At 39.4% G+C, this 25,999-nt stretch overlaps 1 protein-coding gene across 1 annotated transcript; it reads right to left on the reverse strand.

The window, feature by feature from the left end:
* Positions 1-6,081: 6,081 nt before the first annotated feature.
* Positions 6,082-21,244, reverse strand: LOC135708701 (uncharacterized). The gene is made up of 4 exons (XM_065230806.1): positions 21,037-21,244; positions 20,604-20,977; positions 18,183-20,528; positions 6,082-6,180 (listed from the first exon to the last, which is right to left on the reverse strand). Exons 1-4 carry the CDS (start codon positions 21,242-21,244, stop codon positions 6,082-6,084), a joined length of 3,027 nt encoding a protein of 1,008 aa, XP_065086878.1.
* Positions 21,245-25,999: the final 4,755 nt, after the last annotated feature.

Raw genomic sequence — 25,999 nt, forward strand, 5'->3', positions numbered from 1 at the left:
CGACTCCGTTTAACCTCAACTAATAAAAATTCATGCAGTCATTTAGCTATAGTTAGAGATGAACTAGCCTACGGCTAAAAATCTCTTTAATTAAGTATGAAAAAAAAAACTTTAGCTACACAATCATCTTACCAGCAGGATGATCAGGAACTATTCTGCAAACTTTCAGATAATCAGACAGTCTCACAGAATGTAAGGATTGTATGAAATTATTCTAAAGACCATCAGGTGGATTATTATAACACACACTTAGAACAATTCGTGTAAATTTAGGTGCTCTGAGACTAACGTATACAAGCAGCCATTTTGACATAAAATTGAGTGATAAATGTAATTTACGTCGAGCAACGATCTTTTAAATTTCGGAGGACTTGACATGTTTGTTTACTAAGCTAAGCTCTACGGATTCATACAGCAGGTCTAAGTATTGTACAAGACTTTGTTGAGCATATTGAACATCATGATCTAAACTTCTTAATAATTTTAAGAAGCCAAAAATCTTTGCCATTAAAACTATAAATCCCACATGTTATTATGGATCTCTACAAAGCTCGGCGGATTAAAAAATACCTCGTAGAGTCTAAAGACCATCAAAATCTGACGTTTTGTATGATTTAGAGATTAAAGAATATTTTTAAAGCAACTATGTATCTCACATGATGATATGAAGACCAACGATGTTCTATAGATTTGTATTCTAAATCATGACTTCGTGCTAGGCTTTGTTGAGCCTGTTCAGTATCATGATAAAAACTTCAGAATAATGTCTTCTTCTTACTGGGTTTGAAGCTCTTATACGAGGATACGCCTACCGTCAATTTAGTATCCATTGAAGTATTTCCTTAGTTATTAATTGAGAGCTTTCTATGCCAATGCATGCATTTGTATCATGTTTGGCAAGCACAGCTTATGTCTGGCAAAGAAAAATAATGAGTTAACTAAATGTGATAGAAATAACTTTCGAGTATTTTCAGTTGGAGTGACCAATAGCTTTTACAGGTTGAAGATCTTAAATCGGGCAAAACATCGAACAAAAAAAGGTCGAAAGACAAAAGGTTGAAAGACATAAGGTCGAAAAACACAATACCGAAAGATAGAAGGTCGAATGGACAAAAGGTCAAATTGAAAAAAGGTCGAATTGACAAAAGGTCGAATTGACAAAAGGTCGAATTGACAAAAGGTCGAATTGACAAAAGGTCGAATTGACCAAAGGTCGAATTGACAAAAAGTCGAATTGACAAAAGGTCGAATGGACAAAAGGTCGAATGGACAAAAGGTCAGATGAAAAAAAGTTCAGCTGAACAAAAGGTCGAATGGACAAACATCAGGTGGACAAAACATCGAATGAAATTAAATTGTTCAAAAGGTCGAATACTCTTAATGGAAAAAATTCCGAAAACGATCAAAAGGTACAATTTCCTCTATAAAACATGAGCAAAGAGCAGTTCTTTGGCAGATAAAAACTATTGAACAATCCAGCTAAAAATTCTTGATATTGAAGTTGACTCCTTCTTTATAACATGAGCCATTGAACATTCCATCTGAAAATACACGAAAGTTATTTCTCTCCCTTGTAGTTAACAACTTCCTTGTAAAATGAACTGTTGTTTGCCGGACATAACCTACTGGAGTGTTGATTTTGAAGTGCTCGAAAGTTTTTTTTTTCCATTTCTACCTTTTGTCCATTTTACCTTTTGTCCATTCGACCAATTTTCTATTCAACCAATTGTCTATTCGACCTATTGTGCATTTCAAAATCATTCGACCATTTGTTCCTGTAAATTTCACTCAAACTTTTGTTAATTCTCCCTTTTTCCCATTCGTTCTTTTGTCAATTTAAACCTTTTATCCATTCGACCTTTTGTCTACATCGACCTTTTGTCCCTTCAACATTTTGTCTTTCGACCTTTTGTGCTTCAACTTTTTGTTATAGATTCGGAATGACAAAATGTCGAAAGGACCAAAGGGTGAATTGACAAAAGGTCGAATGATTCAAAAAGGGACAACAGGTCAAACGATTCAAAGAGAAACAAATTAAAAGGTGGAATCGACAAAACTTCGAATGACAAAAGGCCTAAGGTATAAAAGGTCGAATAGACAAAATATCTAATGATTCTAAGAGTAAACTTTTTTCTAGATACATGAAATCTGAAAAATTTAATTTGCGGCTGAGCTAGGGGTCAGTTGCCCCACCCCACCCCGTTGGATACGCCTATGGTACCGAAGGCTTCAACCAGAGGTTGTTGTTTTTGTTCCTCTTTGGGCCATTCGACCTTTTGTCCCTCTTTGAACCAGTCGACGTTTTGTCCCTTTTTTTAAACATTTAACTATTTGTTCATTCGACTTTTTGTTCCTCTTTGCATAATTTGACCTTTTGTCCATTTGATCTTTTCTCCATTCAACCATTTGTCATTTATCTTAGAAACATTCACCTATGTGAACAAATGTGATCCTAAAGATTATTAAATTCAACAAATGGATTACTGATTGTATATTGACGCTGTTTGATGTGCCGTATCGTGGGCTTTAATATTAGCTGCAAGCCGTTTCCCAGAGGGTGCCTAGAGCCTACTAGAGAGTGACCAAAGCTACTGATGGGTCTCAAAATGTTTCGATTAACACCACTTTGCATAATCAATAAGTTTGATACCCACATTTAAAAGTTTAAAGAAAAACCGATAATGATGATGATTTCCAGAACAAATTTTACGAAAATGGTCGTATCTAAGTTGACTATGGACCGAATCAAAAATTTTCACCCTGCAGTAGACACCATAGTTATTGAGAAAAATAAATAATATTTCAGATTTTCAAACTAAAATGTCATGTTTTGCATTACCTCAAAACATCCCCGTTATTCAATAGCTACCGCAATGTTTGGCCCAATATACGATAATATAAGTTCCCCGGCGAATGCTTCCAGCTTGATCAAAATCGGATTATTGTTCATGAAACTGAAGCACTTTAAAGTTGGGCAAAACATTGCTAGTCCCGATTGTTTGGTCAACCCCTGTATGTCACTCAGAGCATTCCTGAAAATCGTTAGGCCGTTCGCAATGCTGAGTTTCAAAATTCTTTCAAACTGCTGGACAGTTTTAAAATTTGAAACCATCAGAAATGAAATAGCAACGCGATCAGCGCAACGCATAGTTTCAAAAGGTGTGTGGTATTCATTCCTACAAACGTGTGCGTGTGTAAAGTTTGTTTGCTTCGGTAATTTTAGCACGAATATAAACTTGATGGCCTTTGAAACAATTTCTGAGCAACCTGGTATCATAAGAAAATATCTGAGAGACGTGATTTGTATTATTGGACAGTAGAAGATCGAACAAATATCCAGAGAAGTTTTTATGGGACATCTAATCACCTGGTGAGAGAATATATGGGAGATGTGATTTGAATTGTTGGACAGTTTGAAACAATAGTACCTGATCAACATGAAGGCTTGAAAAAGTATCCAGATGACTTTATGGAAATCTTACAACGCATGAAGGTCTTTGGAATAATGTCTGAGCTGCCTAATGAAATATGAGAGAATATCTGAGAGATATGGTTTGGATTGTTGGATAGTTGGATATTTTCAGAATGATTCTTGATCATTTTGAAGCATTGGAAAGGTAACCTAAGGTTACCATGAGGATCTCTGATGACCTGATGGTGTACGGAATAATTTCTGAGCAACCTGGGATCATGAGAGAAGATCTAATAAACGTGATTTAAATTCATGGATGTTTGAAGATCTTTAAAATAATACCTGATCATCCAGAAATCTTGAAAAATATCAAGAGGACTTCATAGAGATATTTGAACACATGAAGATCGTTGGAATAATTTCTGAGCAATTAAAATGTCTGTAAAAGACGCAAGCATTTTCATGCAATTCTGTAAAGATCCATGCATTTCCATGAAGTTCTATAAAAAACATTATATTCCCAGAACTTCTATGATGATCCCCGATCTTTCATCATATACCTCACACTTCTGTAAAACGACCTGATCTTCAATGATTTTCCCTGAAACTGTTTTAAAATACAAGTTTCATAAAGTTTACTTTTCTCTATGAAATTCTTCGATTTTGTTTTTGTGGAGCTATTCGTATGTTTATGAAGTTCTCTGAACTTTTACGAAATATTCCCAGACTTCTCAGAAGTTCCCATAACTTCTGTAAAGTCCACTCAACATTTACGAGAAACATGTATAAATACATCCAAAGAAATTTGAAGTAGAGCTCGATTCGTGTTTCAAACCTGCTCAGAAATAAAACAGAATAGTCGAGTAGTTGCAAATTGGTGCGTAATAGTGCTCGAATAATGAAACTGCTAATCAGTTTTGTAAGGGATGCGTTCCTGTTCTAGTTTCAAATTGAAACAGTCCATATAAAATTCAACAGCATTGCGAACAGCAAATTGGAATAAATAGCGACTTTTTCAGAGTTCTTGTATCTTTTTGGGACATGGAAAGGGCCATCGCAGATGATTGTACGGTAGTAACCGAAGTAGGGCACTAATTCAGCATAAGCGCCAATTTCCGTCATATCGAGCAGAAACATCAAAAATATCAATTATTTCGATGTGAACGAATAATTCATAAGATACTTTAGTTCAAAAGCTACATAACAGAGTCTTTACGAACGCATAATATGAATATTTATATCCATTCTTCTCGAAAACAAAAGAAGTACTCCTAGCGAATCCATTTTTTTCCTGCCTTCATCCGTATGCTGTAGTGAACCAAGTTTCAATGCGTTTGGAGAGAATTGAAGCTCGTATGAAGGAATTGGCTCCAAGAAGAAGATTTTTATACATATCTCAAGAATTTGAGACTCTTTATCAAATCTAATCTAGGAAGGTAAGTTAATTGTGAAGTTATATTTGCTAGAAACATTCCATTCTATATTCAAACCCGTTAGAAAAATAGAGGTTAAGTGTGGGTTGTACTTAGTATGACGGAAATCAGATTTTAACCCTACATCAAAAGTGGATTATTTCCAAAGCTGTCCGGTGTTACTTAATGTACATTTGCATAAGCATGATCTTTATATATTTTTTTCATTGATTTGTTTTCCGTCGATCTTGTTTTTCGTGCTGAGCACCAATGCTACCGACGCGGAAACTCCCACACCTGGACCCTACCTATCGACCCATATCAACTCATGAGCCGGGGACCAACGGCTTTACTTCCCTTCGGAAGGAAGCCATCACCAGAGATGTTATGCCTCAGAACATCCCGGCGGCGCCGACTGGGATTGAACCCAGGCCTGCTGGGGTGAGAGGTAATCGCGCTTACCACTACACCACCGGCGCCCCTTCCTCTTTATAATTTGAAGAAATGTACAATTCTAGATAGAGCTGGAATTAGTACGTAACAGTTTTTGTAAACAATGACATCTCTCGATAATTTCTCGAAAGTCATGACACTCCCTGGCAAATCGACATCACCATCGAGTGGGGAAAGAATTTCCCTACCCGATGAATATGTTGGCTTGTGTAGGCGTGCCTGAAGTATTTATAAATCAACAAGCTGCTACGCCCTAATTCCAGCTCCTTTTAGAATTGTTGATAATTTTTCGTGAACAATGGATTTTATGAATCAATGATAAACGTTAAAATATGATCACTTTTCAAATACATATATGTATTGTATACCTAGTTTAGTCGAAGGTAATATTAAACTTTGTTTTGCTTATACCATCCCCCCCCCCCCACTCCTCTCTCTCACTCGCTCTATCTCTCTCTTGTCCTCTCTCATTTTCATACGCTCACACATCTATCACTGCAGAGATGCTGATTGCGATAGAACATATTCATGAGTGTAAGTCCATAATCGCGTTCATCGCTCGCATGTCTCAAGATCAATCAATGCAACAGGTTTCGCCAAATATTTCTGGATGCTGCCAGGGCCACTGACTCGATCGTATCGACACGTACCGCTGACCTATAAAACGGTTGTCAAACGGATTTGCATTGTAGTACACATTACGCATTGCGTCGGGAAACTTGCCATGTGCAGAACCAGCAGCAGCAGCTATGAAGGTAAGCATCAATAACTAGAATTAGAGCAACTTTCACAGATTGTAACATTCTAAACCATGTCCCTTTGCAGCTCATCTATATCGTGCTGTTCCTCGTTCTGATGGGTATTTGCTTCGCCGAACCGCTGTTGCTTCTCACTAAGCTTAAACTGTTGCAATTACAGAAGCTTAAAATGATGAGAATGAATCGGATACGGTCAAATCGTAGAGGTAGGATAATGCAGCGGTCAAGGGGAATAGGGCGGTCGAGGGGAATGAGAATGGGAATGGGAATGCGACCGGCAATGGTACCGGCAATGGGAATGGGAATGGGAATGGGAATGGGAACGGGCATGGAAATGCGACCGGCAATGGCAACGGGACAAGGATCAGCGCAACGCTCGTTTAAAGCTAGAAAAAAGGATTGGAAAACTGGAAAATTTGAGCGAATACACAGGCGAATGATGGAAAGGTCAGATCAACGACACCGACACCGTATGGAACGGCTTCATTCATTCGGGAAATGGCTAGGATGAGCTGAGCTCCGCCGAAACGCTGGAAAATGACAACAATTTCGAGATCCGATTGATATGCTTAAAAAATTCTACCACATAACAAAACTGAACTTTATACTGATCCAGTCTGAAACCATCCAACCAACTAAGGAGGTTGAAACTATTTTATAAGAATAAAGTACAATGTTAAAACAATCGACTAGTGTCAGTATTGAAGAAATGTCCTGGTTCATACCCAATCTTATTCTCTCAGTGACATGTCTTTGGCCACTGTTATGGCAGCGATATGGTATCGTACAAGATGTCAAAACATCATGTCGAAGTCGTGTGGCGTGAGGCGAACGTCTATATAATGTTTTGTCATGCTAGCAGATGCCACAACGCCGCCATAGCCTGGCCTTAGGCAAATTTGCAGCAGTGAATAATTAATCTTTTTAAATCTCCGGTTAGTTTTAACGATAATGTGGGTGTATTTTATTTTGGGTATTTTTTTTTTGCATTTACCTACCTATTTCCCTTCTTTACTCGATCAGGTTTAATAATAGTGTTTGTCGGTGCATTCCCACTACCAACATGCGCCGATTTATGTTGAAGCTAAACCCCCTGGACCGGTCAGAGGTTTGCGAAAGTGCCACCGTTCTACGATGAACGCGACCTACGAGGTTATTGCCCGGTGATTTGTAGATTCAACGGTCAGGTACCGGATTTTCCCTGTGCGGAATTCGAAAAGCAAATCACCTTCCATCGAACGCCGGCGACGTCGCAACGATTTTAAACTGGTTTATGCCGATCATTCTCGATATCGATGATCTTGACTTATATGGAAGGTGCATAAATTGTTTGCGCCAATATTTGGAGGATGCAACAGGTTTTCTAAATATTTCTGGATGCAGCCAGGGTCATTGCTGCACTTGTATCGGAACGTACCGCCGACCTATATAAAGATAGTCAAACTGATTTGCATTGTAGTACTAACTGCGCATTGTGTCGGGAAGCTTGCCATGTGCAAACACAACCGCAGCAGCTATGAAGGTAAGCATAAAATTTTGGTATTAGAATAGCCCTCACTAGTGTTTAACCTTCTATCCTGCAGATTATCCCCATCGTGTTGATTCTCGTTCTGATGGGGGATTGCTTTGCGGAACCCATCATGTTATTGACAGACATAATGGCTAACGCCCGACGAACTCAGCGCCAGATGATGCGAACCATGATGAGAGGCAAGATTCGGATGATGAGAGGCATGATGAGAGGCACTATGCAACATGGAAGTCACCGCCGCAATCGACACCGTATGGGGGGACGCAACCAGCAGACTAACAAACAATATGTAAAAAGTTGGAAAGCTGGAAAATACATGCGAATGCACCAGCGGAGAAGCCAAAGATATCACAATCATCTCCGACACGGTAAGGAGTACCTAAGTGCTATAGGGAAGTGGATAGGATAAGCATGTCGACTCTGAGACGCTGGAAAGTGTCAAAAGTTGTGAGGTCGAGGAAAACTGTTCTACTACAAAAAAAAAACCCTGCACTTGATAATTTACTGATCCAGTCTACAGTCATTCATCCATCAAAAGGCGGTTGATACTATTTTATAAGAATAAAGTACAATGTTTAAGCAATCGAATTATGTCGGTATTAAAGCAATTCTATTTTAATCACTCAGTGCACTGTAGTCCGAAACGGCAATTAAGGGGTGGGGGGGGGGATAATACCCCGTGTCTATTTATGTTATGGGGTTAGTGTCTTCGTAGAAGATGTTTGCAATTAAACGGGCATTTTTTTAAGAAAAAATAGATTAGGGTAGTCCTCAATTTAGTCTAAATCAGGAATCTACCTTTTTTGTTTTAGGTTAACATTCTTCATCAAAGTTGTAACTAATATTTCTTTATTATAACCTTACAAAACCCACAATTTTTCTAGCTCTTCGTTTGACCATGCTAGAACTATTTTTTTGCTTTTAATCTAGGTGCCCCTACATAATTCAAATATTGATTGAAAACTTTCCGTTTCAAATGTTTCGAAAAGGTGGTCTTGAGAAGAGTTGTAGGAAAAATTATGGTGGACAGTTTTCCTTAACGAAATATTAAGATTAGCATTGAAAACTTATGGGTAATATTAACCCAAAAAACATGCAGTACTCAAATGTTAATAAGTCAAGCAGGGTAGGTGAGTCAATTTCAACGCTAGTTAGTAAGCATATTTAGTTTTCAAATTTTATAAAATAGAAGCCGCCATGTTATGAAGCATGTTATACCATTGCATTGAAGTTAAGACCAGGGCGTCACAATATCAGCTTCAATCGATAAAATTGATGCGATGAAGAGACTGCTAGCTTTCTTTTTCTGTTGAAGTCAAACAGTTTCGCAGCATTCTAGAACCTCAGTCGGCATCTACAAACAAATCTAAATAGAGCTGGAATTAGGGTCTAACAGCTTTTGTAAACAATGACTTCTTTCGATGATTTATAGAAATTCAAGGCGGGCCCACGCAAACCAACATAACCATCGGGTAGGGGAATACTTCCTCTATCTGATGGTGAAATTGATTTGCTCGGGCGAGCCTTGAGTTTCTAGAAATCATCGAGAGAAGTCATTGTTTACAAAAGCTGTTACGCCCTAATTCCAGCTCTATCTAGAAATGTTCAATCGCTTGTCTCTCTTTCTCCCGTCGCTTCATTGGACTTTCTTCGGTGAAGCGGATGAGTGAAAGAGCGCTCGACTTTGATAGTTTCGTCTTTCATGATACACATCAACAGAAGTTTCATGACGCACATAACGGAGAAGCATTTCTCACGTACAAATACTTGAAGATTACACGTAATATGTTTAATTTATCTGCCATCTACATATTTATCTTTAAAAACAAAAAACTAAAACGGGACATAACGCATATTAAACAAATTGTAATAGCGGTCATAGAGCGTCGGTGAAAGGGATTGAAGGCCATAAGTAGGTTTTGTTTCATCTCGATAATCGACGTAACTTTCATTGAAAGTGATGAGCAAAGCAACGACGAGAAAATCTACAGTCAGCCTTTCGTTCTTAGTGTGCTTCTTTTTCATTTTCGTTTAATGCTGATAGTCTAGCTAGGTGTTGTATAAATGATCCGTTGAACACTTTGTATGAAAGAGACAAAACTCGAGTTCATTTATAGCATCGAAAATGTAGAGCCCTGGTTAAGACCATTTTGAATATTAATAGATTTCACATTAAATTTGAATCACAATAATCTTAATAACCGATTTAAAGCTTCTAGCTCTAGCACCAGTTTTTACATTAGTTCTTCCTCTATTGGCCGTTATGAGGACCACTCGTATACTCAACAAGCTTTTGCTGAAAATTCGAGTGATGTTTATGAAATCAGATTGACGAACTTAGAAACTTAATATTTTTGAATGATTTTTGAAAAATATTTTATTCATAATTTTCAATGTATGAATTTGCCTTTAGTCAAAGACATCGATGTCATACGAATGGTACAACACATTTTCTTAGATTAAGCAGCAAATTAATTTTGATTTTACATTAGATATTAGTATCACGAACCCAAATGATGCAACCCTGGCTCTGGTCTGGCTTTGGGTGGATATTTTTGGATTATTATGAATTAATTATGATATTTTTTTTAACATATTTTATTTAAAAAGACTTGTTTGCACATTTGGGAACATGTCTCAAAGTAGCTGCATTCTTTTTTTTTTTAATTATTTAATATAAAGATTTTTAGCCGAAGGTTTGTTCATTTCTTAGTAGCAGCATTCGTTGTAAATATGTCCAAGAGTTTTCAGTTAGGGAAAATCAAAACTCAAAATCTATCTGATAAGTTAAACGCCTTACAGACAACGTCCACGTCGACCTTCTAATCCAATACGTCGAGTTCTCTGGATTTGTGGTAACCAATCATTATCGAAGAACGGGCTAGGCCAGGTAGAGTTTACTGAGTAGCTAGGATCCTGAAATCTTGATGCGATATTTATCGGTGGTACTCAGTTCAATGGATGATTCTTTGCAGCTTGCTCAGCGATGACTTTGGGCAATCAGCCTTGACCTCCATTCTATCGGTGACACAGGTAAGAGGTTACTTTCCAGACAGTGTTGAATCTGGCATAAATACGAAAAACTCCGAACACAATTTCACTTTCACACTATCAAAACCATCAAAGCTAGTGCCAATTAGTGCACACTATGATTAGATGCACCAGTTCTTGGCCATACTACAAAATCATTAGATAAAGTGGAAAATCATATTCGTTCTAATTTTATGATTATAATTGAACTTTTATCATCCCGTTTGAGCATAAAGGTCATCAACATTTTGCACATTTTGATGACAGTATCGTAAAAAAAATCATCGGAATTTTATGAATTTGAATTATCGTGATAGCCACTATCACACGCGCACAAATTGCTGCCTGCGAGCCCGATTCTAAAGAAATGCGAGTCTAACGAGCAGTGATTGGACATGCGCCTCGACATGACACGTATAAAGTTACGGCTCATGTTCAATCCTTTGAACCAAGGCTTGTTCGACACCTGTGGGAGAATAGAATGTAACCATCTTCCCAGACCACTCTCATTAAGGTTCAATTTACTTTGATGCATTTTCGAAAAATTCAAAAGCAGTTTTTTTCGACGCATTATTTCAGATTGCTAAAAGCTCGCGTCATTTTGTGTAGAATAGCAAAAGGAATCGAATAGTGCGAGCATTTTGCAATCTGAACTAATGCGTCCAAAAAAACTGCTCTTCAATTTTTCGAAAAAGCATCAAAGTAAATTGAACCTTAATTTTTGTTGTCAGTTGGTGAGGAAAAATTCCACAAAGGCGATTTGTCGATCAAAAATATCGCCTTCATAGCGCCCACTTTAGCCAACGAGTCCGCTTTCTCGTTACCCAGAATAGAGCAATGAGATGGGACCCATTTCTCACTTTTATCGAAGACATCTCCAATTACTCACCTCATATATTTATCTTTAACAACTTACAAACTTATTTTTGCAAATTTAGTCTTGGTAGAGATCTACAATTTATTCGATAATACTTTTTCAATAATCATCATTGTGATTAACTTTAACATTTATTAGAAACATTTCATTTCAAAATTTTTCTCAAAGAATGGTTTAGGAATAAAATAAAAAAATGGCACTTATGATTGTTTTTAGACCATCGTGGAATAAGGTTTAACACAGAAGTCACAAAATCAACATTTTTATTTTGTTTTCCACCTATTTGTGATGATTTAAAAAAAATATATTCACAATTAAAATTTCTGACAAACTTTTTGGATTCTAATTGCAATTTCTTTAAAATTTTCACCATCTGCTGAAATTTTTTGAAATTCACTCTACAGTATTGTTAGTATTGATGAGAACGCGCACTACAGTTTATTCCATGTATAAAATACTCTCGGTATATTCATTACAATTCCTTTGGTAAATTCTTCACGGCATGCAATGGGTAACGGATAAAATGAAACTGTGTACATCCTGTCGACTAAAGCTGTCACTCAGCAACGAGTATGAGGATTTAGTGACCACTCTTTCGGAGACAGTAGATATAGGTCAGCACGATTCGCCAATGTTCTCGCCAGCTGCAATACGAGACGCTCCTTCGTCGATAGGATCCGGCCAATAAACATCACCACACAATCACAAGCTTCAACGGTGCATTTTTGGAAATATCTATGGATACAAAAACGTCGCGACTGGATCCTTCAAGCAGTAGTTACCGTGGTTCCATAGTTGGCGAAACGTATTCAAAAATTGTTAGCACAGTTCAAATTTCAACAAAAAAATGAAATCTTCAAATTGTTACCAAAAAGTGAGTCATTTATCAAAATACAATTACATTTTGAAGAAGCCACTCGTCACATGATAACTGAATCAAAAACAAATGTAATAGGACTGGAGCGTTTATCGAAAGCAGGATGCCCTTTATATCGTGCAGATGTGTATGGTATAATAGTAAACTTTTATCTTAGAGATGACATTGGTCAACCATTACCACCACCACCAACCCAATTGAATTGGAATTGGATTTTTTAGAAAGCTCAGAAAATCAAATTGGAAAGTTCATTATTCACCAATTTAAAGTTGAAAAGCAAATTAAGTTTATAAGGATGAAAAAAGAAACTTTAGTTGCAGGGAAAAAATAATGTGTCAAATGGATTTCGCTGAAAACTATTCTTGTTTGATCAAGATTCGATCCAAAGTCATTATTTTTCAAGGCCACAAGTAACTATTTATCCTTTTGTAATTTACTACAGTGAAGGTTGCTTTTTAAATGTTTTAAATTTCATTGTAATAGCAGATATGAAAAAAAAAACATAACACAATACCGGTTTTCACGTTTGAAAGTAAATTACTTTCAAAATTAAAAGATAAATTTCGAGATCTTGAAAAAAATATTTATCTGTCAGATGTTTGCGCAGAGCAGTATATAAAAAAAATAAAAACTTGTGTAGCCATGACAAAGACTTTAACATCAGAGCAGAATGGCACTTTTCTCTAACTTCACATGGAAAAGGTCCTTGATATTTGCGGTAACATCAAGAGGATGGCTAGGGATGCTAGTACAAGAAAGAGTGCTGAAATTAACAACGCTAAACAATTTTTCGAGTGAGCAACGAAGAAACGAAACACCAGTTTAAAAAAGATTTGGAATTTATTTTTGAAACCAACGAAGATTATAAGATAATCTTCAGAAAGCAGAAAGGACTCACTCAACATTAATTGAGATCTTCAATACCAACCAAGACAAGTTTAAAGGCATGCACATTAAATCTTTAATAAAATTACCCGTAGCAGTATACAACACTCATCAACAAATTTCAAGCCAAACGAGATAATTTTCAATCAACGTAACGTAAAAAATCCTCAGGACATTATGGAAAAGGCTCAAAAATATTTTTAGAAACCAGACACAAACACGACAAAAAAAAGGCAAAGGAAGAGCCACCACAAATCACAACCAAGGACAATAAGTACTAATGCAAGTAATATTGAAGATGAAGCATCCAAAAATAGTCGAGGGATTAAAAGGCATAAGAATAAGATCAAGAGATTAAAAAACAATATCAATTATTTACTTTGACTATATGTTTAGTATTACTTCTGCGTGAAGTCAACGATTTACATAGTTGAAGATGCTAATTTCAAATAACAGACTGTAGTGGTAATTTTTATACGATAGATGGAGTAGATGAAAGTATAGAGTTGATAGTTCCGTTAGAGTACGGCAGTGTGAAAATTGCATATAGATAGTAGAATAGCGAGCTAGGATAACTTTTAAGGAAGGTACAAATCGGTTTTTTCATCTCTCTTTACCAAACTCCCCTGTTGTGACCCTCCACTTAATAGTGTTCTCCAAATCCAAAATCAAACGCTGTAGACACTACGAGGTGATTCAAATACTATTTATTACTTTAACTACGACTTTATTACAAACTACATTAAAACACTAAATTCAAATTTCCTAGTGGCCAACCAGGCGCGAAAGCGGTTCGATTGGATTTAAAAACGGTCGATACAATTCAAGTTTGGTTGGTTTCAAATCTTCTTCGGCTCGGCTACAGTCGTGTATTCTATTCGTGTCTAGGAAGAGCTTTCGGTATTCTTGCAGTTTTTAGCGTTGTATACTGCGCCGTAAACTTACGCCTACCCTATCATACAAGCATCTTTACCATTTGTGGCACAAACCTAACTAGTTCATATTTGACATACAAGCATCAACATCCCCCTTTGGAGAGGGATGGTGTGGGGTGATTTTCCGGAACAAGCAATTAATTACGTTACACCTAAAATTGCAGTAAAAGAAGATATGCTCTTCCACAATCTACAAATACCACGTATCAAACCATCAAAATGTGAGATGATCCAAGTATCACCACTCATAACTAACTTAACGGTCATCCTACAATACCTGGTAAAAACTGAAAACTACTTATTCTAGACAAATCACCCGACAGACTTCATTAAAAAATACACGGAGCTAACACCATTGTACGACCAATGCGTACTCTCCATTCTGAAAGGTATGGAAAGCACATGTAACGCAACAAGACGGATCGACACACAAATCATAACGATATCGGACAAAAAAAATATTGATTAACAACGTTAGATACCACATGGACGGTGGTCCACACAACGGAACCCTATATGGAAATTATCTTATCACATTCAACAACTGTACCCTGGGAATAGGTGATCTAAAATTTACCAGCAAAAAAATCGTTAGCAACACCAGTCAGGGTGTTTAAGCAAGTTTGAAAATCAATCGGAATTTCTTAAAACATACAGATATTTTGGAAATTCACAATAATATTATGTGGAACAGCAATGGATAAAGCTCATAAAGCTCAAACAGAGTGAGCAACACATTTGGATCCTGGGAATATTAAGCGGATTGTCAATTACAACAGTAATTATCACCAGAATAATAATTTACATTTGTGTCAGTAAAAAGAAGGTAGTACTCAAGATTCGTTTACCTTAACAAAGGAAGAATCAACATACTTCGCAGGAATTACAACACACAGATAAAATAGCCGAGGCCGTCCATTCTTTACCCACCAGAGGAGTTACAACACAGCCAACCACCAACACATAGGACCCAGAAACGGCCAACCACGACCAATAACCCCGTCAGCACTTTGAGTGGCATCGATGCAACCACGCCACTAGAACATTCTACCGACATCAGCAAACCAATAAGACAGACTGCGAACCCATCGACCCACACTGAAGCAGTTGCAAGTCAGCAGTTTGAAATATCAATTAGGAGCAGAACCAAATGACATTCAATTCAGTTTAGAGTTAAAGGAGAAAAGTGTAATGGATTTGTGAATTTTGATCAATAAATGTTTTTATTTTATTATTATAAGTCGTGATTCATAATTCTAAGATCGTCTATAGCTTTATAAAACTTATAAGAATTTCCACGTTATTCATTTAAATAACATGGTTTGGAAAAAATCAAGCCCAATCCTTACGTACATAAAGGCACATGATTCAAAAACCTGTCATGAAGATAATTTTTTGTCGATAACAGGTACACACATATTTGGTATCGAATCGACACATTGGACCCAATAATATCGATGGCTTCCTTCTCAACGGTGTCACGGGTAGCTAGAAATACCACCAAGAAAGAAATTGCATTACAAAAACCCCCACTATATTTCGATGCTCTGGAATTACCGCATCCGGCGACGATGGTACCCTGCTACTCAAAATGGACATTAGGCGAATTAATGATCAAGCAATACTTTCACTTTTACTGCTGTTTTTCTTGCACATGAGCTAATGTCGGTAGGTACGTGCTCCAACTACTTAGACATTTCCCGTGCGATTAATTTGCAAAAATGCTTTCGCATAAACAGACGAAATGCCGGCCTGTGGCAGTGACGATGGGTACGCGTTGGAAACGAAATGTGAAACAGTCCCCCTCACAAGCAGCGGCGGTGGGTGGAATTGCCCATTTTACATACACGCAGGCAATAAAGCTTGATGTTCACTGGTCGGAGGTTTTTCCTTCTTCGCACATCAAACAGGTGTAGATGAGATGACACCGGTCGAGTGAATACAAAGATCAACCAAATCCTTTTCAATTCCACTGTAACTCTTCCTTTCATCATATGCAAATGCTGTTTGGCCAACTAGTTGACCAATTGATGTCAAGTTTTTCGATTTGTTCAGCATATGTGCACACACAGAAGCAATAAGCGGTTTAACAGACGAATATGAAAATGGTCAGCGATTGATGGGTTCCAAGTTCCGACAAAAAAAAACTTTCTCCGACATGAGATTGAACTGCACTCGCAGAAGCAATTTAATCTCGCCGCCGTGCACATTATGGAACATAAGGTGTAAACGCATCGCAACATGCACTCATAAGTACAGTGTCTGTAAATACATCAAACATTTCCGAGACGCAGTGAAGCATCCGATTTTTCGGATGCAAGTGGAAACTATTTGACTGGGTATTTATGACCCAGTGTAAACAATGCAGCTCCAATCGAATTGAATTGAATTGATTATACTTCGACTTTTGGTAGAACTAACCTTTCCATCGGCAACTTGAACAATCAATGATCATTTGAAACCGTACCTGAAACGAAACAGAAAGGAAATGGTGATTAGTGAATTGGACGCACTTCGTAGTACTATCTAGAAGATCAATATAACGAGCCTATTTGATGCAACCGAAGCAAATCAGTTTTGGTAACTTCCGCTTAAAAACAACCCTAAATCAATGACCTACGACTTCAACCTCAAATGCCCTCCAAACACGCCCACTGAATCAGCCCAGAGGAAGCCAATCCACCAGAGAGCCAGCAGAGGCAATTCAATTATTTACGGTTCATTGGACCCCTCAAGCCTCCTCGTCGGTCGGTCGGTCGTGGTTCGTTGACTAATCGGTAATGAACCATGATTTCTCGCCGAAGCAATCATTGAAATTTCTTTATTACTGTGATCACGATTCCGTCCTTCTATCTTATCTTTCTCGACAGCCAAAACTTAATCACTTAATCGATTTGTTACTCTTGCTACTACGCACACACACAACAGCTGACTGCCCAAACTAGACGTTGATGATCAACAATATGATCGTAGCCAGCAATCATTGTTCCGATATTGCACAACATTTTTTTTTTTTTTTGCAACCCATCCACGCTCTAGCCACGGCTGTTCAATCATTCACGGTGCAGTTTTTTCAACCAAATTCCATGTAAAAAAGTAGTAGAGGAAATTCGATAACGATCGAAGCTGTTTAAAATAGACATTGTGTTACGGACATAAGTCGAGCAATCAATTATCACCTGCTTACTCTACCAATTCGAGCATTTCGGGAGCAAGTCGGATGACAGTAGCAAAAGTGAATCGACAATCACAGGTATGCAGTGGCAGGTAACTGTATCTATTACATAATTCACGCACAGTACATCCAGTGCGCAGGTGACAACATTGTATACAACCAATTAGCGTGTCATGCGGAACTACTGCCAACTGGGGAGTGGAATGTAATTTCTCACCACCAGATGAAAATGTCATCATGTTAACATAAATAGGGAAACAGTTTTATTACACTGAACGACAGGTACTGCAACTGGCAATTCAATATACACGTTTAGAGTTAGCTTCAAGTGAGGAAGCTGTAAGCATATTTTGGCTTTAAGCCGCGTCTATATGATATGTGACGCTCCATTTATGTGCATCATAATGAACAGAAATTTACACTTCTTTTTCAAACTGTGTAGGTATGATTATATTTCTAAAATTAGTTAAATTATTATTTACCATTAATACTTTTCCCATAGTGTTTGACAGTTCGAAAAAGTAGTGTAAATTTCTGTTCAATATGATGCACATGAAAGGAGTGTCACATCTCATCTAAGTCTACATTATAAATCGTGTAAAGTTCTGAGACATTTCATGAAATGTAGCAAATATTGTATACAAAAGCCCATATTTGTAAACAACATTGCTTAAAAGAATCTACACACCTGGCATACGTACACGCTCCATAAGCTGATTCCGATGCATCGGAGAACGTATGGAGTTGGATGATGGAGCTCGGCAGCAAAGCGTATCGGCTGACACGGAAATATGCAACTTTCGGAATCTGTCCTGCAAACTCTTCCCAGGAATTCACAATATAGTCCGGAACTTCGTCGTCCCAACCACACGGAAGCAACCACAACCGTTGCATCAGCATCTTGCCCCTTATGATAATCGGCGATATCAACCCCAAAGGATCAAACAGTTGTGAGATTGCGGAAAGAATGGAGCGTTTAGTCGGAGCCCCCTTGTGCTGATGGATCTTAAAGTCAAAATGGAGATTGTCGGATTCGGGTTCCCATGAAATGCCGAGAGCTTTCACTGTTTCATTTGCTTCGAACTTGATCGACGACTGCGTGCCAATTTCGTCGGATGAGAGACCTGAGAGCACCAATATCTGGTTGGATGTCCACTTCCGAAGTTCGAAGCCGCCTTTCTTCAGAAGTTCACTCAGTTTCGTCCTCAATTGTACAGCGTCTTCGATGGTTTGGGCTCCACCAATAAAGTCATCAACGTAGAAGTTTTTTACGAGGTTTGGTCCAGCCAGTGGATATGTGCTGCCCTCATCAATAACCAGCTGCTGCAGCGTGTGTGTAGCAAAGAAAGAGGATGGACTCAAGCCATATGTCACCGTCATCAACTCGAAAATTTCGATTGGATCTGACTGGCTGAACCTCCACAAGATCCTCTGGAAGAGTGTATCGTCCGGATGGAGAAGGACTTGTCGGTACATTTTGGCAAGAAACGTCCGGAACCGAAGAATGATTGACAGGAGATCGTCCTGTACCACGGGACCTACTAACAGAGCTACGTTTAGGGAAAAGCCTGTAGAGGTTTTGGCCGACGCATCGAAGACTACACGTACCTTTGTAGTCGTGCTGGCTTCCTTCACCACCGGGTGATGCGGGAGATAGTATCCTTTAGACTGGTTCTTGCTGCTGTCTTGAACACGACGCATATGACCAAGGGAGAGATATTCCGCCATAAACTTGTAATATTCTTCCTTCAGTTCAGGATTACGCTCGAGTCTTCGTTCTAGTAAATTGAATCGGTTGAGTGCCATTGACTTGGAGTAGCCAATCAGCTCAAAGTTTGATCGACGAGGCAGGTGTACCATGTATCGCCCCTCTGGATCTCTCGAAGTGGTAGACGAAAACAGTTCTTCGCACAGCTTCTGCTCTAATGAATAATCGGACCGGACCGGCAACTGTTCAACCTTCCAAAATCGCTCGATGCTCTCTTGCAGATTGAACAGGGATACCGCTACAATGGAGCGTGAAGGATCCTGACTTATAGTAGGTACCTTGCTTGCTGAGCCAGACACTAACCACCCGAAAACGCTGTCGATCAGCATGGGAAGCAATTCAGACAAGTTGATCCTGTTCGCCGATTGGAAGAATGAGAAGAAATGTTCAATCCCCAGAATCATGTCTATTAGCGCACGCTTATGGAACTGGGGATCAGCCAGGAAGAGCTCCGGTGAAAGGTTCCAATGATCTACTGGAACATTGTGGACGGGTATCTCAGGAGTGACCTTCGGAAGAATCAGGAAATCGGCATCCACGGAAAAGTTCTCCTTCCTGGACCGGATCTGAACATGAACGGACTCCCTCACGTTCTGTGGTTGTGGACCAATTCCCTGGACAAGAACTTTCGTCTTGCTTCGCTTCAGCCTTAGTAATTGAGCCATCTTCTCGGTAATCAGGTTGGGTTGGGATCCACAATCCAACAGAGCACGTGCCAAGTGCTCCTTGCCATAGCGATCAATGACCACAACGATTGCTGTTAGCATGAAAACGTTTCTCTCAATCTCTTGAGGCTGGGCTGTAAACTGCAGTGCGGCTGCCGATAGAACGGACGATGTTAAATCGTCACTCGCTGAGGCCAGATTTACGTTGGCAGACACCTGCGTCTCATTACTTGATCCGGAGGTAATTGGATTGTCTCCGAATCCAGAATGGAGTAGAGAATGATGACGCCTCTTGCAAAACCTGCACGTGTATCTCGACGGACAGTTTCTCGAGAAATGATCAGACCGGAAACAGTTCAAGCAAAGCCGGTTCACGTTGACCAGGGTCAGCCGGTCAGCTGCACTCATTTTCTTGAACTTCGTGCACTTCACCAACGGATGGCGCTGTTCACAAGCATAACACTTGATGGGAGGACTATCGACCGCTGCATGGGACGAAAATTCCATGTTGGAGGTTTTTCGAGTGGAAGAAACATGAGAGGTGACGTACTGTGGCGGAGGTTGAGCGTGATTGACCGAAATGGACTCCAGTACATGGATGCGCCGATGCAGGAACTCAATGAGAGCATCGTAGGTTGGGTTCTCGGTCGTTGATGCATGATCTTCCCACGCCTTGAGAGAATCGTCTGGAAGGCGAACGCACAGCAAATGCTCCAATATTGTGCTCCAAGCGTCCACTGGTTCACCGAGCTGCCGTAGAGTTTTGGTATGCCGCTCGAATTCTTAGACGATCCCGTGCAACGAAGCTGTCGTCTCCTTCTTCACCCAATGGATCTCTAACATCGCCTGCAGGTGTCGCTTCTTGAGGAGGTATTCGTTTGCATATCTGCTCACCAGTGCTTGCCAGGCCAGTGGATAGTTGGCAGCACTAATCGCGAATGACTCGACGACCTGAGCAGCTTCTCCAATTAATGATGACTTCAGGTAGTGGAATTTTTGGATATCTGGAACGTCCTGGTTCGAGTGGATCAACGCCAGAAAGGTGCCATGGAAGGCCAACCACTCGTTGTAATCCCCGTTGAATTCAGGCAGAGTAATCGTCGGAAGCTTAAGACCCTTGATACTGGAGGAAACCGTAGGGGGATAGGATTGGGATTGCCAGTAGGAATGTACGACGGCAATTTCGAAAGCAGACCAGCCTTTATTCGGAAAAATTTGCTCTCAAAGCCGGAACGTATTTGGGTGTTAAGGATTATACCTGCGTTTGACTCCTCGATGCCTTCCAGAACCGCCTGAATGTCTTCAAGACTCTGCCGAATCGTATCCAGATTTTCGATTCGCAGTGCCACCTCTAGCCTATCCCGCTCTTCTTCGTATGCCTCCAAGAACTGTCCCGTTCGAGCCAACGATGCCAGCAGTGACGTGCGCCGAAGCACCAGCTGCCGCTTCTCCTGATGTTCCGCCATTTTGCAAGGCACTCACGTACGCCGATGGTGATGCAGTAGTTCGATGGGCGAAGCGACCGGTTTCTGGGAAAAATGAAGACCAGTAGCCCTGGGATTGGAAATATAGCCGCTTGGAGAGGTACGTACCTTTTCCAAGGCAAAAATGTGCCTTGTATTTAAATATCAGCCAACAGGAACAGGAAGAGTCGTCCGCCACCGAAACCTCGGTCGGCCTTTGTTACCGTCGTGGCAGGAACGACTGCTTGGTACCCACCACCAGAGCAGCCAGGTACCGTGGCAGCAGTTTCCAGCGGATGAAATTTGATGGAAATAGGCCTTGAAGCGGATGGTCTTGGATGACGTCACTCAGCAGCCGTCGTACGTGCCAAAATCGTCCGAAAGTGACAGTAGGAACCGTACACTAACCGTCGTGGACCGTTGATGGTAGGAAAAAGGGTGATCGAGTACACCGGAAGAAACGAGAAACAAAATCTAGAGGGCAGCAGCGGGGGGCCGAATGAATTTGGACTGCTACTGACCTGCTACAGGCTAATTCTATGCCTTGTATTAATTATTATTCTAGCAGCTTCTGTCCTAGGAAAGATGGCAACAGTCACCACGCGGTCCTCTTAATCGATCACAATGGCCGATGCCTCACAATTCAGCTCAGCCAATTGTTTCGCAGTTTAGCAATGGCGCTGTGGATTAGCACCTCGGCAAAATGTTATGGCTTTCGAAATCGTCGTAGTACAATGTTCTGTCCAATCTATCCTGGTCACGGCACCAAATGTTGAGACTAAGGGTTATAACACTCACTGGAGGTTCCAAATTTTATTCTGCGACCTGTCGCGGTGGAAGAATTGGCAAAGACTGACTATGACAACTTAATGTATAAACCTCTGCGGCAGCAGACACGAGAAGAATCCTCACAAACAAAATTAAGTGTGTGTTGGTGATGGTGTCTCGCGTTAAGAGGATTCGGCAGCACTGGTCGAAGGCGAAGTTACACCACATCGCAAAGAATAACGTTAACTACAACACAGCCCTATGCTTTGTTTAAACAAGAATAAATCAGTATGCTAATATCAAACAATGTAATTCACTTTCAATTTTATTTTTAATCGTCCCACCGTTTGAATAAGTCTCATCGTCACCCACCATAGCCGGCCGAACTCCAAACGAATCTAGAACCGAACTATGATTCAAACTGGCGACAATGCTCTGATGAGACAACGAAAACCCACCCTAAGCTCCTCCCCTGATCCTATCCTTGGACAATGTAAACCACAAGTATTCAGCCCAACTTCTACTAGACATAGTGAATTTTGTTACAAACAGTGAACAATGAATAATTTGCTCCGTAAAGCTAACGCGATTGAGCCTTCCAAATAAACGAATTGGATTGGATTGGAGATTCAGTTTATCTATCATAATTTTGCTTTGATATGCTTTGAAGTATTTTAAACTGGTTTTTAATCTGAAATACATTTTAATTGTAATCTGAAATACATTTTTAATTAACATACTAGCTTCAAATTAAAATTTATGGGGAGCTCATCCGCAAGATCTTCTAACGTTGTACCGGACAACGATTTTATCGGTTTTAGAGTACGGTAGTTTTTGCTTCCAGTCGGCGGCTAAAACTCACATCATCAAACTGGAACGTATCCAGTATCGTTGTCTTCGTATCGCGTTAGGATGCATGCACTCGACTCATACGATGAGTCTCGAAGTGTTGGCGGGCATGTTGCCACTATCGGATCGGTTTTCGGAATTGTCCCTCAGGCTCCTCACCCGTTGTGAAGTTATGAACCCACTGGTAATCGAAAACTTTGAGAAGCTTCTTGAGCTAAACCCTCAAACTCGTTTTATGTCATTGTACTACGTGTACATAACTCAGGATGTCAGCCCTTCACAGCATAATCCCCATCGTGTATGCTTCTCCGACTTCGGCAATTCAGTTAGTTTTGATTTATCTATGACGCGGGAGATTCGTGGAATCCCAGAACATCATCGTTCCATGATTGTTCCGTCAATTTACGCTGCAAAGTTTGGCCAAGTTGATTCCGCAAGATCGTTCTTCACAGATGGATCATTAATAGAGGCGTCCGCTGGTTTTGGTATTTATAACGAATTTCATAGCGCCTCTCGAATGCTTCAAGCTCCTTGTTCCGTATATGTTGCTGAGCTGGCGGCAATACATTATACGCTAGAAACGATCGCCTCACTTGCACCAGATCATTATTTTATTTTTACGGATAGTCTCAGTTCTGTCGAGGCTATTCGATCCATGAGGCCGGTAAAGCACTCCTCGTATTTTCTCATGAAAATACGAGAGCTTCTGAGTGCTTTATCTTTAAGATCTTTTGTCATCACCTTTGCATGGGTCCCATCTCATTGCTCGATTCCGGGCAATGAGAAGGCGGACTCACTTGCTAAGGTGGGCGCTATGCAAGGCGATATTTACGATCGACAAATCGCCTACAATGAATTTTTCTTCATTTATCGTCAACAGTCGCTCGCCAGCTGGCAAAATAAATGGAGTGAAGGAAGTTTGGGACGATGGCTATTCTCGATCATCCCTAAGGTGTCGAAGAGTCCTTGGTTCAAGGGGTTGGATGTGGGTCGAGACTTCATTCGTCTGATGTCTCGCCTCATGTCCAATCACTATTCGTTAAACGCTCACTTGTTTCGTGTTGGGCTGGGAGACAGCAATCTCTGTGAATGTGGACAAGGTTACCAAGACGCCGATCACATCCTTTGGTCTTGTGCTGAGCATCGTGGAGTCAGATCTGAGCTATGCGATTCCCTTCGGGCTCGAGGTAGACAACCTAATGTTCCAGTTCGGGATATTTTGGCTAGACGTGATCTGGAGTTTATGAAACTCATATATGTTTACTTTAAGAATACTAACCTTAGATTGTAAGTTTGATTAACCTTGTGTTTAGTTTGTGTATTGTGCGTGTAGTTTTTTTTTATGTTTGTCTTCAAGATGAATAGAAATAAGTTCATGTTTTAGGATTAATTAAATATTTGTATAATAAATCATATTTCAAACCTCCTTCTCCCTTTCCCCATCCAAAAAATTGTAAATCTCCACTAACCTCGAGACGACCGCGAGTAATCGGTTCAATTCCTTTAACTCTAGATTTAAGACATGAATCATGTATAATGCAAATGATAACTCGGCTCTGTAAAGTTTATTCGATTGAGCCTGTACAAATAAATTAATAAAAAAAAAAAAAATTAAAATTTGATTTTCTGATGACTGTGAGTACATGTAAAACAATGATTTTACATTAATATTTAATGTAATACCTAAAATATTTCTTTCATCATAATGTAATACCTAAAATATTTTCTTTATCTATTCAATACACCCTACTTAGAAAAAAGCTATTTCATACTAATGGCGTTAAAATGGGAGGTGGGGGAGGGGGGCATGGGGAGCTACACTCCTCCTAGAATTGAGGTAGCCTCCCATAGAAATGTTACTAGCATTACTTATGTTTCTCGTACATCAAAATCAATCGCTAATTGCCTAATTGGAAAATTCTATATATTAATTTAGCCCCCCCCTCCCCAAGGATTTTTCCTTAGTTACACCAATGCAAATGGAATGGATATTGGATTTCAACCTTTTCTTTTTTACCTTATGTTCTTTTTACCCTCTGCCCTTTAGACCATTTGTAATTGATTAAAAAAACGGCGATTTGAAATCAATTTCATAAGCAAGCTACTTTGCTGCATACTTCGGATTTACTGGAGGACCATCTCTTCGCTCACATATTAGTAACAAATTTAAATTCAGCCTTATACTGCAACTACAAGTGTTTAAAACAAAAACATGATGTTTGCGATAAAATTTTTATTTAAGCTGGTCACTATATCAGTAAGTGAGTTCGAAACATCAACTTTTTGATTTTTGAGATGGACTGGCACAATACGTTGTAATGAGCAATTTTTTTTAATAAAAAAAAGCTCCTTACAACTATCATTCACGTTCATGAATATAAAAAACAACTTGTTAGCTTTAACAAAAATCTGTGCCTTGAAAAGATCAGAAAATGCATAGCCTAATTGTTTTAAAAGTTTTAAAAGTAAATTAAAAAATCAAATGATTCACAATACTTTGCCTCATATCAAAAGGTTGGCTAAAAAAGAAAAACTTTCCCGAGCACATCGTTCACATAAATCTAATGGTTTTGGAGATTGGCTAGCTTCCCAAGCAACACACATCTATCAAAATAGGTTGCTGCAACTTGATTGTGACTGAAATAAGGTGCATACAAGTAACCACAACTGTTAAATGACAAGTGTGCTGCTAGGGTTCTTCATCGTATGCAGTTGTAGATTAAACCAATGCACATTATTGTGTTTTAGATTAAAACAGGCGTAGGATCAACTGTCCCTTAATAAATAACATGGTAACTGGAGGATAGCACGACAATTAATATAGATTTGACAAAGAGTCAAACGGAAACCTCGACCATGAACATACATGTCATGGTCAATTTATTCTGACATTATCAACTTCACAGTTCAACCCGAAACCCACGATACATGAACTTAAAATCATGACCTTCTAAAACTACCCTTACTCCAAATATCAAAGTCAAGCTTTCCTACGACATGTCCCATTTCTCACCCAACTCGAATGCTTAAAAGCAAAACAAAGTTAGCACGCAAAATCATAACATTCACTAACTAATGCCATTCAACGTGCACGCAGCCGCCATAACAAATCACGCAAGACTTTCTTCCCGCAAGTCATCG

Source organism: Ochlerotatus camptorhynchus, unplaced genomic scaffold (genome assembly GCF_037179485.1).
Source record: "Ochlerotatus camptorhynchus isolate MF236.1 unplaced genomic scaffold, CSIRO-AGI_Acam_v1.1 ptg000332l, whole genome shotgun sequence".
Lineage (NCBI taxonomy): Eukaryota > Metazoa > Arthropoda > Insecta > Diptera > Culicidae > Ochlerotatus > Ochlerotatus camptorhynchus.